We start from the raw sequence: 20,618 nt of genomic DNA on the forward strand, positions 1-20,618 counted from the left end.
TTGTTGTTTTAATTCCTAGTAACAGGATGTAAATGCGGCCTGTGGAGAAGTGTTTCATTGACTAGTCCACCGCTTCAGGAAAACAAAAATCAATTTTTGTCTCCTTGGTGCCATATTCTTGATTCATTTGTTTTCCTTGCATGCTAGTTACAGTAATTTAGAGGATTTGCAAACCTTATTTGCGCTGGTCAAGTAGGGCTCGAGCTTTGAACGCTGTTGCAAGGAGGGGAGGCAAACCCATTCGTGCATAAAGTCAACATCCTTTTAGAAAAAGCCTTGGGACTGAAAATCGTTAGCAATCACTGTGCCAGCAACGGTCCAGAGAGTTTCATGGCTGCCATTCAAATTACTTTATTTTTTCAGTGGAAAGAGGTGGGGGGGGTAGATCATGTCATCTCTCCAAAAGTGGCACTGCCTGCAGAACTGTATGCACATAAGATTAGAGTTGTCGCTGGCATGGGATGAACTTTAATGCGTGAAGCATATATATTTAAAATCCAAGTTGCGCTTTGATTAGTGAACGTATTTATCTTTGGCATTAAAAATCGAAAAAGGTTAATTCAAAATCTAGATGCCGTAGATTACAAAGGTGTTGCCTTTACATTCAAATGAAGGCGAGTGGTGGGCTGTTTACAGTACGACCTGTAAAAGTATGTATCAATGAGTAAACCTACTTCTTGTTTCTTGCCAGTGAATTGGCCTTTCAGCTTCAGCCATATGTTAGACTGGTTCAAGATCAGGTGATTGGTCCGAGAGCTCCAGCGAACCAGGAAGGGCTTAAGCACAGACATCTTTTCTTGACCATATTTCACTTTCATGTGCCTGCAGAAAAATACTCTCATTGAAAGAAATGAGAAGACCAATAACAGTCGTAGCCATACATCTCAACGAGTGTAATTACATGGCATTAGATGTGGCTGCTGATGTTTAACAGAAAAAAACTTGTACTGCATTTAGAACATGGTTTGGCAGACTATAACGGAAATATGATTTTTTATATTCACAAATGAAAACATATTACCATTAGCAGCTTCCCCAGTATCTGATTGACTGGGCTGCAGGGTTATAAAATCACTGCTATATTTATGGACCAGAATCAATGGAGAGAATGGATGTAGATTCCCAAAAGTAAAGTTATTTTGCTGCTGAGATCCAGGGTTTGATGATGTCTTCCCTGTGGTTAGACTTCATAGCAATTGTATTGGATAGTAATTGGCCAACAGGTTGCACAGAGAGAAGCTGCCCACTGTTCAGTCATGGAAATCAGGTACATATCACCCTATACCTGCTAAGAGAATAAATTTGGATACATTATGTCAGAATATAGGGCCCTTAATGAGTTGCCATTTACTGTATGTCCCTGCATTCAACGTGATAAAAACTGCTTGAAATAACTGCTGGATACAACTTTCATAATTTCTTTGAAAACTTCAATCAAGTGTCCCCTGAGAGGTTGCCTACTTTCAGTTTGTCATCATTCAAGCTTTTTCAGTCTTGGGTGATAAGTCTGTTTGCCCTTCTTTGGACACTCAGAATGGCAGCATTTTCATGACATGGTGCCCAGAATTCAATTCAGTTTTCCAGATGTGTTCTAAGTAGGGCAATGTACAACTTCACCAGAACCTCTCTGGATTTGTACACTGCACTATTAATTATAAAGCAAACATCGAATAGATTTATTTTTACTTCACTTTGACTAATTGATGAAAGGAATTAATCCCTTATAACGCCTAAAACACAGTTCCCTTTAGACATGATTCAAATCAATTCTGCACTTTTTGGAATCGTAACCAACATTTTTGTTTGTGAAATGCAACACTTTTCTCTTTAGAAATGTTTTTTTTTTCTTGTTTCTGTTCATTTGATTCATAACATCTGTTTGGATTTGCATAGCACCTTCAGGAGTGTGTGCAGTTCCGTCTACTGTATCTTTGTAGCAGATGTTCGCCCTTTTTACAATGGAATGGGTCGTTTTCACACACACGGTAGATTTGGTTTTTCATGAGTTACCAATTTCTGTCTAGCAGAGAGGTTATTCTTTCTTATGAATTATTTTTATAGTGGCACAGTAGTTAGTATTGCTGCCTCGCAGAGCTGAGGGCTTGGTTTCAATTCCTGGGGTGCCATCTGCGTGGAGTCTGTATGTTCTGCCTGTGTTTGCGTGGCTTTCCTCCAGGTGCTCCGGTTTCCTCCCCCAGTGCAAAGACATGCTGGTAGGTTATGTGGCTTCTGGGAAAACTGGCCCTGCTGTGAATGTACAGTAGGTCTGTATCTGCCCTGCAATGGACTGGCATCCCATCCAGGGTGTATCCTGTCTTGCACTCATTGCCTGTTGGGATAGCTCTCGCTCTCCCTCAAGCCTGAATTGCGTTAAACGGTTAGAAAATGGATGGATTCTTATTTTTACGGAGTGCATTGCTAAACACCTTCCAGGTCTTAATGCACCTTGTCAGCAATCTCTACAGTTTACACAAAGATTTTATTGCCGGCTGCTTCCGGAGGTCACATAAGAAATACCTCTGGAAAACCCAGGTTAATTTCCCCTAGAAATGTAACTGCTGTTTATGTGTACCTCAGGTTTACTGATCCCATGATATTACAATTAACATGGAATCTTCTCCTTTGCATATTAAGTCTGGTAATGAAGTGTCTTGAAGAAGTTTCCCTTTTGAAGGACTTGTGAAAAATAAACTTGTAAGTCTCAGAATAGTGTCTACAGTGACCCACGATATGTCCAAGGAGCCTGTGAAGCAATAGCTTCTGCAATGTTAATGGATCCCAGCAATCCTGGTTCCTTTCATACCGTTGTTAATTATGATGGTCTAGTTCATTTCACCACACGGCACAGCACGTCAAGGCTATCAACCTGATTGCCAAAAACATGCCCCTAGTGTTAGACCTTCCCCATTCTCATGTGGAATTGAAAGAACTACTATTTACTAGCTGCTGTGAATGTAGTTTTTTGTAAATGGAGAAATTCTAATTTTAGTGCCATTGTCCAGCCTAAGTCCATTTTGTAAATGCTGTGAGATGGCGCTCCCCATGAAAGGCCATTTTGTGAAATGAGAATTGATTGAAATTGATTGATCATCCATTTACACCTCAAAACCCATTACCCTGTGTAAGACGTAGGTATATATATATACAGCCAACTAACTGGCTCTTTTATGATGCCAGTAATGGGCTTTATTTTGACTCCTTTTCAAAGTTAGGAGATAATTTATTTGGATAATTATCTTCTTGTTAGCATATTAGTTGTATAATTCATAAAGATGCCATCAGCAAGTACTAGGATTGGAGATACCTCATAAATATCAGAGTAAAGCATTTATTTCTGTTGTCTTAGTTTAATGTACAGTACATGGTGTACTGTATGTCCATGTAGAGGATTTCAAACAATAGTATATGAAAGAGTTTAGGGAGAGGGAAGGGTTCGTGACGTGCTGTAAGGGTAAGAAAATAAACACTACATTTCGGCGTGGAAGGAGAGAGGGAAAGTTGCAAAGAAATAAGGCATAGGAGAACAAAAGTCCGAGCAGACAGGAAGGGGCGCGGAGCAGTGAAGAAATGGGCGTACTGTACAGCAGGTGGGAATGAGCGGCCAGACCCCGGGAGAGCGGAAGCAGAGGTGTGGAGAGCCGAAGTCTGCAAATGAACGTAGAAGATTTAGAAGGGGATGAGTCTCTTGTTGAGAGAAGGGCGGAAGGTGCTGGTCTTGTTCCGGTCTCACAAGTGTAAATGGCCGGGCGTTTTCCGAATGAGATGGTGTAAACTAAAACATAGCCAAAAAGCGTAGTTTTCCATGTACATGGTTTTTGCTTTCCAATGTAAAAATACCATACCCTGTATTTTTAGCATTGCCTAATGGGACGCACAGGATGAAGCAGATCTCAGTTTTGCAGACCATCCCTTGTGTTGTTTGCTGGCGGTAGAGAAAATTGTATCCCTTTGGGTTTTTTTTGGTAGTTAAGTTATCCCAGAAAGGGAATATTTCTAGGAATGTGGGGAAGAAGTTTGATCTCATATAACCGCAAAACCTTTTGTCTCAAGTTTGTAGTGTCACTTACTGTACATGCTTTGTGCCAAGCTCCATGCGCAATGTGAGATGGGGTTACCACTCTGCTGTACAGGCCAGATTGGAGGAGGGAAGGGTTTAACATTGACTCATGGACACATTCTGGCATCTCAGCCCTTGAACTGTGGAGCTCTTTCAGAGGTGCTGTTGGCCTCACGGTGACGCCTGTCACCAGTTCTCTCCTTGCCCAGCTGTGGAGTTTTGGAGGAACAGCTTGATTAGGCTGGGTGTCTGGGTGGCACGATACACCTTCCCCTTCTTAATGATCGACTTCACCGCGTTCTAGGGATTGTTCAAAGCCTTTGAATTTTTGTATACCATTCTCCTGATTTCTGCCTCCTTAACAGCCTAGGAATTTGATTCCTAGGTTGTTTTGAAAGCTCTTTGGAGTTAATGGTTGATTCTTTGCGTGAAATTCACCACCTGACTGAAGGACCTTGCAGAGACAGTAGTATTAGTTTTGAAATCATATAGGGCACCGTTATTGCACACAGTCAGAAGTCATAACTAGCTGTGTTCCTTTTCAAAGAAAAATTGAGCACCTCATCTAATGTAGGTTCTTATTGACAAAGGGGGACGAATACCGTCACAATCAATATATTTTAGTGTTTGATTTCTCTTTATGGGTTTGTGCTATGTCTTTTCTCCCCCCAAAAATGTTTTTTGTAAGCATTTAAGTTTTGATGAAAAACTATACATATTCATTGATTAATTCAACAAAGGAAAGGAATGAATATTGTATATTCCTTGTATTGCAGTAGATGTATATGATTGCCTGCCTTTTTCTTTTACTCATCTGTCATCTCAGTAGCTGTCCTTCTGCATTTCACTATTTAACCAGTTCAAAGTGCTGGCCATTCCATGGTGACCCTGTGCTTTTTTCAGGCTCGTCCACCTCGGCCGCTGGTGGCGAAGAGGCCCAGGAGCAACGTGGCAGTCGAAGGCCGAAGAACGTCGGTGTCCAGTCCAGAACAGTAAGAGCTGTGATCTTTGTCAAGTGTTTTATTTATTTATTTCACTATGGTTTTAAGTAGAGGGGTGTTATTACACGGGCAGCAGGGTGGTCCATTGGTCAGCATTGCTGTTTCACTGTTTCACCCGGGTTCAATTCCAGACCTGGGGTGCTGTCTGCGTGGAGTTTGCATGTTCTCCCCACCTTTACATGGGCTTCCTCTGGGTGCTCCGGTTTCCTCCCACAGTCCAAAAACATACTGGCAGGTTAACTGGCTTCTGGTAAAACTGGTAAAACTGGTGTGTGTGTTTCTTTCTGCCCTGCGATGGCCTGGCGTCCTGTACAGGAAGTATCCTGAATTGTGACCTTTGATTGTCAGGATAGGCTCTGGCTCTTCTGCAACCCTGAATTGGAAGAAGCAGATGAATGGATCATTTTATTATACAGTATATTCAGTTTCTGTTTATATCTTGTAATTTGAATATCATGTGCTTGAATAAGCATTTTTCATTAAAAGGGTGTTTTTTATGGATATAAGAAAAAGTGCAAATAGGGCAAGGCTATTTTATGTATCCATCTGTTCAGATTTTTCCTTCAGCATCAATTTTATTGCCCCATCTAGTCTATTTTTAAATCTTGGGCAGGTGAGTGGAGCTGCTTCAAAAAGAATATGCGGTATTCAATAAATCGCATTATTATATAGCCTGCTCTTTTATCCTTGCTGAAAACATCAAATAAAAAGTATTCATCAAGACATTTAGCACAATGTGGGGCACTGCTAAAAGTTGATATTAGCCAAATGTTTGAATCATTTAAGGCGCTTAGTTTACTTTTTTTCTCTTTCATTAATTTTGTAAAACCCTACCCATGTCAGCAAACATCTTGGATAATTATACCAAAAACATGTTTATGTACATATAAAAAGTGTTTGGTTTCTGAGCACAACCCTATAAAGGATAAAATTGAATGTACTGGTGTATCACTTTAGCATAGTTAGACACAGATTGTGTAGCAGGTGCAGATGTAGAACTTTAGATATTAATAACTGTAGCTCAATATTGACGAAGGAGAAAACAAAGGAAATGACAGCTTGCGTGTCTTTTCTCAGTAAAACGGAAGTGTAATTGGTTTTATCTAAATGTGTTCCATCTTCCTCAACTTAGTTTTTCCAAATTATTTTCTCGTTCTGGTAAAGGAATGGAAATATTACTTGTGTAAATGTGATCGTAAGAGTCATTGGTAGCCTCGAGCATCATCCAGATAACTGGGATTCGTTCTCTACAGGGCAACACGAAAAGTTTCTTCTGAATTTATACTGTACATTTTTATTATTTCCTTCTTTAGCTAGTCCTTTTCCCACCTGCAGTCTATTAATATCGAAACACTCCGTTAGTAAAGCTCTTAAATGTATAAATGCTCTAAAAAGGTACAGCGATGTAGAAAGAGAAATACTTTGGCTTTTTAGCTGAGTGAAACATGGCACATAGCTGTTATCTGTTAACTGCCACAATTAAATTTCTTGTGCAACACAGTGTGCTGGCAGAATGCAAATGGGGTTAATACTTTTGTAGTTTGTTTCGAGTTGTCTCGTGCCAGACAGCCCTGTGCATATACAGAAAGTTGAGAGAAAATCAGCAAATCACTGTAGAGTTTTGACCACTCCTGGAAGATTGTGCATTATAAATGCCCAAAAGATGGGTTTACTTGGACAGATATGAAAGGATCAATTGGAATAGCTCTCTTTTGCTTAAATGAGTTTCCCTGGTACATTGATTTAGGATTCAGTGGAATAGAGGTGCCCTGTGTTTTTCCAGTCTTGCATTGTACTGATGTACAGAAGCGCATTGCTGCCAACAAGGGGGAAAAAAATCCTCACCCTTATCTCGGATTTCCGAGAAAATTATCTCGGAATTCTGACTTGGTAATTTTTGCATACTTTATGTGCTCACGCGATAACACAATTGTCGTGTGATACCCATATCAAGTAGGTACTGTAGCTACGTCAGCATGTGTAGGCTGCAAGGGAAGACGTTAAAGGTTTATTCCCTGCTGAAAAGAGATGAAAAGAAACACAACGTTTTGGCTGTGAGGGCTTCACACCCGGAATATTGGGTTACTTTTTTTCTCTTTATTTATTCAGTTTATTCCAGGCTGAAAAGATCAAAAAAAGTAACACAACATTTCGGCTGTGAAGTGAAACATACTGTAGTGTGTGTTAAGGCACAGAGCTATGACTTGATGGCTCAGAAATCGCTGAAAAGGCGGGATAACATCATCAAGAATAACCACTGGGCCATAAGGGGAATGGTCATTCTTGATCCCCCATTCATGGCAAAAGTGTCGCTAGACCCTCTGCAGCACTGTTGCAGCTCGGGGCACTGTGGGAAATACACCTTGTGTGTGTCTCCTACAGTGTTCTCTGGAAATGGCCATTTTCAATGCAATCAAACTTATCTCAGACTTTCACTGGACTGTGCTGTCCTATCCCTACAAAGGTATAGGCTAAGTTAGGGTAGTTATTCTGAAAATTTGTGTGACAGTTATGTCTTTGATTAACAGTTATAGGGTTATGAGTGTAGCCTGTTATGTACCTATGTACCTTCCCAGAAGGTGTCATGAAGGTATTGTACAGGGTACATAAAGCTAACTTTAAAGGATGTAATACTGGAAAAAAAATGTCATTGTCATTGTCCCTAAAATTCCTTTAAACTTGACTTTTTCATGTCTCGTTTAAAATTGTAGCATTCATAAAAATAAAAATATCATTATTTAGGTTCATTATTACTTATTATCTGACGGATTCATTAGATCAGTTTCAAAGCAATAATGAAGAGACATTCTGGTTGAATTTATTCAGTCTTTTTTGTTTTTACATATTTATTGTTGTCTTCAGTTTTTAAATAACTCATTATGACTACGTTAGCGTATTTTCCATCCTTTCTAATTCAGCTCCTCAAAAAACCTTTCTTCCTCTCTGTAAAACCTACAGTATATAATAATAACATAGCTGAATGAGAACACAACAGATGTGTGGAGACTGTTCAGTGCTTCTTGCTAGTCTGGCTGCTTTTAGCTTATTGATCCAAGAACCACAACAAGCTGTTTCTTGAGGAACCAGAGAGAATGTGTTGCTAGTTTAATCCATACACCCACAACCCTGTTTTCTAAGGGAGTGCTTTTAATTCTTAATTCTGAAGCAACATGTGCTTAATTTACATGTATGCTTTCTGATCGGTGCATTCACTTTGTAGAAATTTGGCTTATAAGTTGTTTGCATTTGCAAGATATTGATGAGAAACTTGTAGCAATAAAATATTATCAGCATGTTCTCTTTTTGAGGAGGCAACTTTAGTGAGTTAAAACAAGGATGCACAGTATGTATTTTGTTTTGCTAAGACACACAATGTGCTCAGGTTGCTTGGTAGACTTTGTGTTCTTCTGTTGTGTTGGTTTAGATCTTTTAAAGAACCTTTAAACTTTCAAGTATCTTTTTTTCCCAACTTTGCCCATTACTGTGTCACTTGTATGTAAGTTTGAAGACTGGGGAAGTCAAAAGAGAAACAATCGTCTTGGAAACAGTACTGAAGTAGGACGTTGGGCAGTAAGGAGTGTGAGAGACAACCATCATCGACAGGCCTCAAGCTTTTTGTTCCATTTTTAACTCCTTTAACTCTCACAGAAATGATCTCCCAGCTCCAGATGACTCTAGATGCTAGAATTACATGTATGAATGACGTTTGGTGAACATACATCTCATGCTTTGTTTGTCATTTTACTAAGCATGTTTTTTATTTACTGTCAATGAATAAAAATACTTTATAGTTTTAAACCCACATCCCAATAATGAATTCTGTAGGCCTGTTCTCAAAAAAGCTCTATAAAAAAAAAGTTCACACTTTGCTGAATGTATTCATTAAGTGGCAGAGTGAAAACGAACACACAGGCTCTTAAACATTCTTCACACGGTGATCCTTAGTTTATAAACACAACTCTGTCACAAATGCATATAAAAATACCGCAATGTATATCGACTATTCTAGTTAAAAATCACTTATGTGTTGTGCGTGCCTTATTAATTATCGATGCAGAAGACGTTCCATGCACTATTTTAAGCTGACATTATATATTGCATATTTTAATTGCAATCTGGTTTATTTCTTTGGATGTACTTTTGATCGGTAAAGTTTGATGACTCTGGGTCTGAAATGCAAATGCACAACTTATATAGCGTATTTGGCAGGGTACGGCTCAAAGCTATTTTGCAAATTCACAATTTACAAAGTCAATGAATTTGTGTCTGGAGGCAGTTCCAGAGCAGCATCTCAATCCCTTCTCATTTGCTCATAGCATCTTCAGTGCAGTAAATCCTTAGTCAAATCGACTTTGCATTTAATGGACAAAACCTGCTAAAGGAGAATGTTGTCTGTGGAGTCAGAAATACCGGACTTTCCCCACAATAACGAACAAACAATAAAACAAGGTAAAAATAAATACTGCATAGGTTTAAAATTCAGGAATATCAGTGGTGTCCTGTTGGGGTAGGTGTTGTGTTTGTTTCATATGCTTTAGTGAATTATCTGCAGTATATGTATGACACCTGAAATAATAAAAGTATATTTATGGTAAAAATATGCACAGGAACAATTTTCATTGACAATGTTGATTGTAATTGTTAAAAAATATTCAAAGGATGCAGGAACCATTTATATATAGTATTATGTGTCTTTCACACATAATAGTGGGTTTTGAAAATGCACATTATATAAGCGATTTTATTCGCAAATTTGTCATTTGTGATTTGACGGACATTCAACAGTAACACCCCTTCCATCTACTAGTCAATTAAACTAAGGTTCTATAGTATTTCCAGGTAAACGTGGGAGACACTTCTGGCCAGTGTTTACAAGGTTAAGATCAGATCTGGGTACTAATTCAAAGTATTGTTCAGTTATCTGCACAGAAGGGTTAATACATATTTTGAACAGTAACATGTACTGGTAATATAGATTTCACATTCACCATTAAGTTTTTAATATCTCTTTGTATTTTGACACATCATTGTAGCAGAATATTAAAACACTACAAAAAAGCTTTATAGGTTTTCCAGATTTCTATGTCTTTGTGTGCTTCTCAATTGAGAATTTTTGATTATAGCTGTATTTTCTCAGTTTTTGTTTTGTCTCTTCAGCTCTTTTATGGCAGTTTAGACTGTGTACCTTTCTGTGTGCTTCACTTTTAACTTGGGACACTTTTCTAAGAAGAGGCCCATTTGAGCCCTTTCTGTAATCAAGAATCACACCTTTACTGGAAAAATATCCCTATAAACATTCATCCCTGATGCAAAAGATAGGATAAGTATAGACATCTTTCGGGCTTCTATCCAGTTATTAAAAACCTATTCATTGATTTACGACCTTTGTACTTAATGCTTGTAATAGTTTTTGCTGAAGGTCATGATGTACATTTAATGATTAAGAAATCTCCAAGGGATTTTAACAAGTTGCAGGAGCATGTTCTTGTGCAATTAGAATTGCATTTAGAATCTTATTTCAAAGCACTCTGTAAAAAAAGTAAAGTTTTTTTATAATCTCCTTATTTTCTGATGTGAAAAATAGGGAACTTGGTAAATCTCTCCTTTCCTTTTGTACTCGGTAGTCACAGTAGGAACTAGAGAGGGTATAGGGTTATCGCAATTCAAACAATTTGCAATTGAGTTGTTTCTCCACTTCAGAATGTACACCTGCTGTGCCAATTTAGCTTCCACGAAACGGCCTAACAACCAGATATATAATTATATGGTAGGTTGACCTGAAACTATTAGTTTTATAAGGGCAAATTGTATCTTATATATATTCAAATTATGCAGAAGACATTCCCAGACAAGGGAAACAGCCATCAAAATGAGGAGAGCATGGCTTTGTTCTGGAAAGACATAACTAAGCAACGTGCTGGCTGTGCTGGAATACAATTTCGAAGCTTTGTATTCTTTGCACTAGCTTTAGCAAACTGTTACATAGGCATTTATGTGTAAAGCTTACTCAAGCAGCTGTCAAATGATACTGAAAGTTCTTATTGGTGCCTGAGAAATGAAATCCCAGCTAAGGCAAGAACTCTTCTGTAAGCCTTTTCACGGCCCCTTAGAAATGCTTGGGTTCTTGTAACGCTGCCATTAGAGCTGAAACTGCTCTTTTTTTTTTCCTTAGAAGTGATAGACCGAAGCTTGTTCAAGTCGATATTTGCTAAAAAAAAAAACCAACAGTTTTCAGACTCATAATAAGAAAAAACAAACTTTATTTTCCTCACTTATTTTCTGAATTAACAGATTACTTGCAAATCATGACCGGTATTGACACACATATGTACTTCACATTCTGTTGTCTCTGGAGACTTCCACAGCTAAAACAACTGTAGCTCTTTACTGCTCCCTTGTGGAGAAAAAGAAACACAGCATAATATCATTACCTGCATGTTCCTGTGGAGCAGCTGAAAGCCACTGAAGTTATGGAAAATGTCCTGATTTGTAATTAATCATATTTTTTCAGTTGATATAAAGCACTGCACTGAAATTGTTTGTCAGCACAACAGTTTTAGTGTACATGATTTTAAATCATTTAAACATTTTATTTTGTTTCTTAACTGCTCAGGAACATCACATCTTAGATAGATAGATACTTTATTGATCCCGTGAGGGAAATTGCAGTGCAACAGCAGCTTAGCACAGTGTAACGAAATAATACAACAATACAGTACCGTCAGTACAGTCAGTGAGAAGTGCACTAAAAAAAGTTGCTCACAGTACAGAATATACAAAAAACAGAACAGTACACAAAAAGTTGTATTGCTTTTTTATAAATAAAAAAATATATTGCACAAGTACCTAGCATATATTGCACAAAAAACAATAATAAAAAGTAAAAACCAGATGTAAGCAGAGAGTTTAATGTTTAGTTCAAAAACAGGTCAATGTCAGTGTTGCCCCTGCCCAGACACACAGTGGATGCGTTGTACAGTCTTATGGCAGAAGGCAAGAATGACCTCCTGTAGCGCTCCCTGTCGCACCGTGGATGGATCAGCCTATTGCTGAACGTGCTTTTCAATCTCACAAGCATGTCATAGAGGGGATGGGAGACGTTGGCCATGATGATCGTCTCACCCTCTATCTCCAAGGGGTCCATCTTGTACCCTTAGTGCAGTTCTTTTACAGTACTTCTGGCACGAATGTGTAAGTTCTTATACTGTGACATTTTCTAAATACAAAGAGGAATCCCAGTCACAACTGTTCCTCCTCTAGTTTGTTTTCAATATGGTCGCCAAGTACCTTTTATTATTTATTTACATTTACAGTATGTAGTACTTTACTAAGCCTGAGCGCTCAGATATGTTTTGGCTTATAAACAGTTTTCGAAGTTGCACAGAACACTGACACTGTATCTCAGAATCACCAAGTGGAGACTATCCATAAAAAGGTTTAATTAAATGGATTATTAGCGGTTTCATTAAAACATGTAAGAGCTCATTTGAATGAAAAGCCGGGAGATGCAGCATGTCCCTGTTGTTAAAACTGGGGAACACTGCTGTAAGAATTCCTGTTGTTTTTTGTTTGGTTTAGCATGATTTTCTGTGCTCATCACCTCTTCTCCTGTGCGTAGGTAGGCTGCCTATATCGCTGTCAATTACTCGAGATGACAATTCATCCAAAGTGTTTTTGTCCAATAGCTCTAGTGCTTTGATGTTGTTTTTTTAATGCTGGGGTTAGCATCCCAATAAAAATGCAAAAAACCTTTACAAAAACTAATGCTGTAAATCGTATTAAATATAAAGTATTGTAGGCATTTATTTTGAGAACCATGCACAATAGTATAGATATAGTGTCAGTCATTCATTTCAGGAGGTTCTGCTTCAGCTGCCTTAAATCAGATAATTGTTTATTCTGTAGAAACCAAGGAAGGAGGCAGAGTTTTATTTTTCGCTGTCACAACACATTCCACACATTCGAGATACCTATGACAGTCTGCACTGATTATAATGTTTTTAATAAATCCCTTACAAAGAATATACTGGGTTATCTACATTTTAGGCTTCAAAGGTAGCTGCTACAAAAAAACACCAACGCATATTAAACCAACATTTCACCATAGCACCAGTCTTTACAAGCTTCACAGTCACCATTTGCTCTGTCCATCGTTTATAATGAAGAAAATAGAATGGAAGACAAAATGAAGTTAAAAACAGACATGTTGAATGAATTCCTTTACTTTCTTACCATGCAATATTATGTCATCAGCACTTGTTGTGAAATTAATTGTGGTTTGAGTTATCGCATTTGATATACAATAATATATCAAGCTGGAAATATTTGATGTATTCAGATATATCATATATAATATGAACTTAATAGCTTACTTTTTCCTCATACGTAATTGTGAATTATTCAATTAGTAAAAATACCTCAATACTGCATTTAATTTGTTAAAAAGGCACCGTCCTTTGGATGAGACGTAAAACCTAGGCCCTGACTGTCTGTGGTCATTAAAAATCCCGGGATTTCTTCTTGAAAAGAATAGTGGTGTTGTGTAACCCTGGCATCTTGGCCACATTTCCTATTGGGAAATTGGGAAGTTTCCCTTTACCAGTCATGGCCTCCTAATAATCCCCATCTCTGAACTGGTTTCATCACTCTGCTCTCCTCCCCACTGAGAGCTGGTGTGTGGGGAGCGGACTGGAGCATCCTCCAGGTGGGGCTGCACACTGGTGGGGGTGGAGGGGATCCCCATGACCTGTAAAGCACTTTGAGTGTCCAGAAAAGTGCATCCATGAAAAGGAGACCAATACCCCACTTCCATTATCCATGGTCCAGTACGCATCAGCTGCACGGGCTGATGTGGGAAGTCAGTCCTTCCCACTGGCTCAAGTGCTCAGCTGGATGTGTCCCAAACCAGCTTCTCTTATGTCTTACACTGTGGATCCCAGCTCTTTGGGGGCATTTTCACATTTCAAACCGCAGCAGTGACAGGGAACAAGCAAACTGAGAGCTGAAGTGGGATTCAGAAAATGTTTACCATGGGACTGAGAGGAAACAGAAAATGTCACAAAAGCAGTTTTTAAAATGTTAATAATTGAACTATTACACTATTAGAAATTAAATTACTGTTGGGCCAAAAATAAAGATAGATCTGTGCGGTAGAAATGACTGGAAATGACGTATTTATGCAGTTTTATTTTAATTTGTACTATGTGTTACAACTTGCTGGTTACAGCAAAAAGTCAGAGCAAGCAAAGCACAAGCAGTTCTCACAAAATATTTTTTCTCCTTGCTCAAATATGTTATAGAGTTGGCAAAAGCTCGATATATACATATTAATATTATTTTGCTAGCTCCAGGTTACTGTCATTTCTTTTCGGCAAGTACCCTCGTCTGCCAACTGCTCCCATGGTGAGATGTACCTGAGAACATGCAGTAAAAACACAGGCTGTCATCTCAAACGTCACCGCAAGCTCTGCTGTGTCTAGAAGTGGCTCCTGAAAGCTCATCTAAATTGTGCCTTTTTTATCAAAGCAGTGTTATATCACATCTTTATAGATGTATGTCTATTAAACATGTGATTTCAGGAAGCACTTTCTTAACTATTTTTACTTGAAATCTTAATTTGAGACTCAGAACGTTGTAAAAACACTGCCGCTTTCAGAGCATGAGAAAGGTTGCAAGTAAAAGGATGCCTTCTTGGCATCTGGCCTGTTTGGTAGTTAAGTGTATTGCTCCAAGTCATTTCTTGAAAGAAATGCAACAATTTAAACAAATGTCTGTTCCTTGTCTTTAGCATCTTCTTATTAAAGCATTTTAGTGTGAGGATGCAGTAAGGAAAGGATGACGTTATTAAAACCAAACCTGGGTATATCACTATTTTTTTCTGTAATTTTCAAGCTGCTTGTGTATTGGTGAGGTTTTAAAAGATGTTCTTCCTCAACTGCTGGTCTTCCTGGCTTTGATAAACTTTAATTTGTTTGATTTGGCGCATAAAAAGAAAACTTTGTGAGAGGACCCACTGTCTCACTTTATCTGTGCACAGATGACAATCTTCAGATACTTTGCAAAGGAGTTAGAATATATTCTCCACCCTGTCGCGAGTATGAACTGTATCCTAGTTGCTAACACCAGAACACTAATGCTGCATACTTAATGTCAAATGTAACTCTTCAGGAAAAAAATAAATAAAAATAAAAAGCAGGCATACTAGTAGTGTTCTTAAACATAATAATAATAATAATAATAATAATAATAATAATAATAATAATAATAATAATTGCTTACACTTATATAGCCCTTTTCTGGACACTCCACTCAAAGCGCTTTACAGGTAATGGGAACTCCACTCCACCACCACCAATGTGCAGTATCCACCTTATATACTAACATGTCGGTTTTTAATGCAAGCTTATGCATTAAAAGTGTCTTGGGGATTAATAATGCACTGCAATTTTCAAGTCCCACCATCAATTTTCTGTTGGATTCAAGTCAGGACTTTTACTGGGTCACTCAAGGATGATAACGTTTGTGGTTGTCTCTTCTTGTCAGTCCAGTGCAGCACTGTCCTTGTGCTTTTGACCATTATCAAAAGAGTGTGAAATTGTGTGAAATTTCAGGTCTAGTATTAGATTTTTAGGGGACTCACCTGTACTTTGCTAGGTCATCATACAGTTCTAGACACTTTTCTTTAGTTAGTCCCTGCTAATGAGAAGCTTTCCCATAACCAAATGAAGCCGCCACAGTGCTTAACATTGGGATGGTGCTGACTGTGGGGTGTTCTGCGTTCATTCTTTCAGATGTATTTTCACCAAAAAGGTTCAATTTGTGTCTTATCTCACCATAAAACCGTCTGCCACAACTCCATGGTATATTTTATAGATTTAAGAGAAATGGTTTTCAGTAACAGCTATCTTTCCACTTGACTGTCCAGGACAGGTTTGTGGGGGACTGAGATATTGTACATGTACGAACAGTGAATCACATTTCAGAGCTCCGTATTCGTTTCATGAATGCCCCTTCTCTTTGGAAGGGTGGCCTGAGCTAGGTAGTGTCTGGGCAACATGATGCAAATATGAATGCTATATATTTTTACTTTCCTGTTAAAGGGATAAGTGACCTTTTCCTGATCTCTCTCCACCACTTCTTTCCTGTTGTCAAAGCACCTTGGTCTTCGTGGTTGATTTTGTTTCCATCGCGTTGTTATGGCTTGAAATTCAATATTTGAGGAAACCTAGAGAGACAAATCCATTTATATTTTGAAGTTCTGTAGATCCACTTTGATTGCACACATTATATTTCTTTTGTTTTTATTTTGTACTGGCGATATCTGATCTATGTGGTGGGTGTTAATGCTGAGAGTCACAGGTCAGGCAAATGGAATCTAAATTAAATTCTGTGAACTAAAATTCTGTGAGACTCATGCGCAGTTCTGACTCCCTTAATCTGTGAGAAAAGCAGTTCTCCCCGACTTTTAACTTGGGTTAAAATTCTAAATACTGCATTTCTCCTTTAGCAATGAAATATGCATCTGTCATTGCAAAGTCATTGCTGCAGGGGGCATTTTTTTTTTCAAATTCTGTGAGGCAGAATAGTATAAATTCGAATGTAAACCTCACATCAGCAAAGAAAAACAGAATAATACAAATATCGTGAAATAGGGCATTCTCTCCGAACAGCAGTAGAAAAATACCTTTGCGTCTGGGATGTGCCGTTATTTCCTCACTGAAAATGAATACTTCCGTTAATATTTTTCAGTTGTATCTTGGGTTTTGTTTCTGCCCCCCTCCCCTTTTTGTCCAATATTTACAGCCCCCTCTCAGAGACGCTCCCCCTCTCAGTTCCTTCCCAGAATCCTTCACAAGATCATTTTCGTCTCTAAGTGTCAATTAAAAGTGAAATATCTGCATTTGTCAACATTTCATTCCTGGCCACTGTGATGTGTTACTGATTTGTCCGTGAATCCTGACACTTAAGCAAGCGCTCAAGACACAGATCTTCCTCATTAAAACATAAGCTGGCACTATCATACTATACACGGAGCCATGAAGCGCATCCTAGTTTTGCAGTGCTGTGTTTTTGACATGATAGTTAACAAGGAACAGCTACGGCTGTCTGGGCTGTCACATGTTATCGCGAGCCAAGAGCATGTTAAACTAAACATTAGAAAGAGTGGCAAGTCATCTGCATTGTAGCTCATCCCCGGGATTATCTTTGTAGGAGTCGGTGCGTTCATGTGACAATAACGGGGACTGGGGCAGAGACGGACAGAATCTCGTGTTGGTTTCTTTATTATACTTCTCTTACCTTTGAAATTGCCTGGGAGATGAGATGAGTTCCACGACCGGAGTAAAAGCTTTGAGTGATAAAATACAGTCAATTAATTTTTTTTATCAAACTCTCCTCTTTTTTCCCCCCTCAGTTTCAGAATGATTTTATTTAGTTTGTACTAAACTGGAAGAGCTTGAATCTAGTCTCAGATCATACAAATGGGCTGTTTTATATTTGATCTGAATGTAAGGGGGTATTCACTTTGGACAGAGAAGAATTTACTTTTTAAAAGCAAATTCATCTGTACTATCTCTGCTAAACACTTTTTAGTTGAAGAGTTTAATTAAACTGTAAAATAGAGATAAATAAGCAGTAAGATGTAGTCAGAAAAGTGTTACATTTTTCTCTTCTCTTTCCTCCTGTGGTATTTTCTGTTGTGAACTTTGTTGTCTTCTGTGTGCTGTTTTCATGTGACTTATCACTGACACTCCTCTGTGTGAGTGGAGATGTTCCTGGGTGATAGCCTTCAAAAATGACTAGAAATCAAATTAATTAGGAAAACAAAGGAAAGTATTGTCCATTGCTAAAGGATGGAAACTGACACAGAGACAAAGGAATATGGTATTAATCCTTCAAAGCAGATTGATGGCTGAATTTCAGTAGGAGACGTAAACAGATAAGACAGGCTTTGGTGTTAAAGACTGGTTTCCAAAATAATCTTTCCTGAAGACTCTTAAAACAAAATAGTTCTTATTCATGATTTAAAAGGAGCACAATATTGAAGATAAAACATGTTGTCTTTGAATTGTTCTTTACACAAATCATCTGTTTATATAGTATTCATGTTTATTTTTTCAGTTATTATTTTGTAGGATAAACTGTTCTTTATTCCAAAAATCATCTTTCAGTTTCTTTTGTTACTCCAGTGTCTGTCTGTGTGTATTTTCAGTGCAGCTGTTTCTTTTAAATTGCTTTTAAAATGCTAAATAATTTATGCTACTGCCTTCCTTATTTTGCTGTGTTATAAATGCATTTATTTTGGACAATGTATTGTATATACCTGTGTGAAAAATCAGATTTTTATGTTTCAGGTTTAATGGTGCCATTCTGATGGTTTTCATGTGAATGTGTTATTTTTAAAATATTACATTCAGATAATTATTTTAATCACCCATTACAATGTACAAATGCTGTAGTATGTGTACCGGTAACTACTGTAAGAAATTAAAGTGTGACTTTGTATAAATTAATTATACTTCTGTGTATGTATGTACATATGTACAGGGGATCACACCCTTGTTCGTTTTAAGAGAGATTACAATGAGCTTTGCCATAGAAGATTCATAACATGTCAAATGATCAAAATAATAAGCATATTTACAGGCATACTGTGAGCATCACCTATACATGTGGCTACACTTGGCAGTACAGCTGTATGTAAGGTTCAGTGTCCTGTACATACCCTGAGTCTACCCTATAACTAGGGTCTGATACTTCTATCATTCTTCTGTAATATGATACTTGCTATGTAAAATACATGACCTAAAAGGAAAATTCAGAAGATACAATTACTGTAGGTATGTCTAGTATGTGATTTTCATCCATGTTTCAGTCTGTACTGATTTTATTTAATTCAACTTTTGGCTTTAATATCTGTTGAAATTTTGCCAATCAGTTATAGCACTGGTTTTGTAGTTTTCATGTAAGAGTCAAGAGTGTTGGTGCCGAATAAAAAATGAATGTTCTGCAATATTTAATAAGCTCCACTGATGTGGCACTTAGCGCTGCTGCCTCAGAGCTCATGTGTCAAGAGTTCAGTTCTGGACTTCAGGAAGGGTCTGTCTTCCGAAGGCGTGCTAGCCAAGCGAATTGGCGTCTCTGAATAGTTCCAGGTGTGGGCCCTGTGTAGTTCCTCCCGATACTTCCAGTGCAGTCTCGGGGGATTTGTGACCCTTAAAAAGGAAATAGGCATATTTTGATAATGGATGGAAATGCAGAACCTGAGAAACAAGAATGACGAGTGCATCTACATCCAAACAAATCCACACAAACAGACCAAAATTTGTGTCTGGCTACACCATGAGAGCCGAATTCAAACTGATAATGTTCTGCCACGAATCCTGTGTCCATTTCTGGTTAACACCTTTCAAAGGTGACTGGAGCTCTAGTAACATCTATAAACTTAGCACCAAATGGTATAGGGGCCAAATGTCTTTCTCTTGCTTGTTTTCTTCATGTGATTTACACACTAAAGCATGTCTTGAAATTACACTATATCATTGTTACATGTGGGAGAACTTTTTGCAAAAATAGCTGAAATGGGCTACTGTGTTGTTGTAGACGGCAGATCACCCAAAGTGTGGATAAGTATTGTTCAGGAATTGGCCAGATTATATTTTGGAAGTTATGGCATTGTCTCTGTATGGATTGTTATTACCTTCAATGGATATATTTATTTAAGCAGTTAAGTTTAAAATGGTGAAGGAAATACAGTTCTCCCTTAGATCTCGAAACCAACTCTCACGTTGCTGAGACAGTAAGAGTATGGATTCACAAATTGCTTTCACTGGTTCCAGGTGTTTGCTTGAGTCGTACTTTACCCCTCTCTGTCACTGTGGTTTGAACTTTCTCTTCCTTGTTTCCTTCAGCTCTGTAAGGCCGACGAGGCACTACACTGTCTTCCTTTCAGAGGACTCATCGGGAGATGAATTCCAGCATGAAGACGGCTCTGTTTCTGGCTTCTCTGAAAACTTTCTTTTCTCCGCTCCCTTTGAATGGTCTCCTCCTTTAAAGATTCTTTTTTTTTAATGATTAGTTTACTGTTGAGCCTTTCCCACCTGGCCGTTCACAAAGTGTAGCTTACTGCTTTCCAATCCCCTTTGCACCTCCTTTTTGGTTGGGTGAGTCTCCAGAGCAGCTGGCACAGAGGGCCAGTTATTTCCCAGCAGTCTCAGCTGCCAGACTGCACGAGGCAAGTGCCCTCACAAGCCTTCTTGACACTCTTGCTGGTTCTTCAGTTGCTGAACCTGCACAAGGTTTAAAAGGCAGAGCGCAACCCCTTATAACCCTCAGCTGCTGAGTTACTTACAACCAATTCATTGGCTCAGATCTGATAAAAGCATAAAGTTTATTACCTTAACATGATAAGGAGATATATAAGATTAAGCATGAGATAACTAGGCACATTTAGTTAAAACACACTCCCAGAGACTGTGCCATTTAGTTTTAAGCAATAGTAATGATAGTTTTCAACCTCTTGGGGCACAGGGCACATACTTATTACCCATCACAATGTTTAT

At 38.3% G+C, this 20,618-nt stretch overlaps 1 protein-coding gene across 7 annotated transcripts in view; it reads left to right on the top strand.

Moving 5' to 3' along the window:
* The window catches only part of dennd1a (DENN/MADD domain containing 1A), a 265,653-nt gene that overhangs the window by 237,593 nt on the left and 7,442 nt on the right, over positions 1-20,618 (top strand). For 4 of the 7 annotated variants that reach the window (XM_088615121.1, XM_088615123.1, XM_088615122.1 and 1 more), the window contains 2 exons: positions 4,961-5,049; positions 19,968-20,096. In XM_088615121.1, coding sequence (XP_088471247.1) covers positions 4,961-5,049; positions 19,968-20,096 — 218 coding nt within the window. The remainder of the gene's footprint in view (positions 1-4,960; positions 5,050-19,967; positions 20,097-20,618) is intronic. The other 3 variants (XM_088615126.1, XM_088615127.1, XM_088615128.1) reach the window with 1 other exon arrangement.

This window comes from Lepisosteus platostomus, chromosome 21, assembly GCF_059453375.1.
Source record: "Lepisosteus platostomus isolate fLepPlt1 chromosome 21, fLepPlt1.hap1, whole genome shotgun sequence".
In the NCBI taxonomy this organism is placed as follows: Eukaryota; Metazoa; Chordata; class Actinopteri; order Semionotiformes; family Lepisosteidae; genus Lepisosteus; species Lepisosteus platostomus.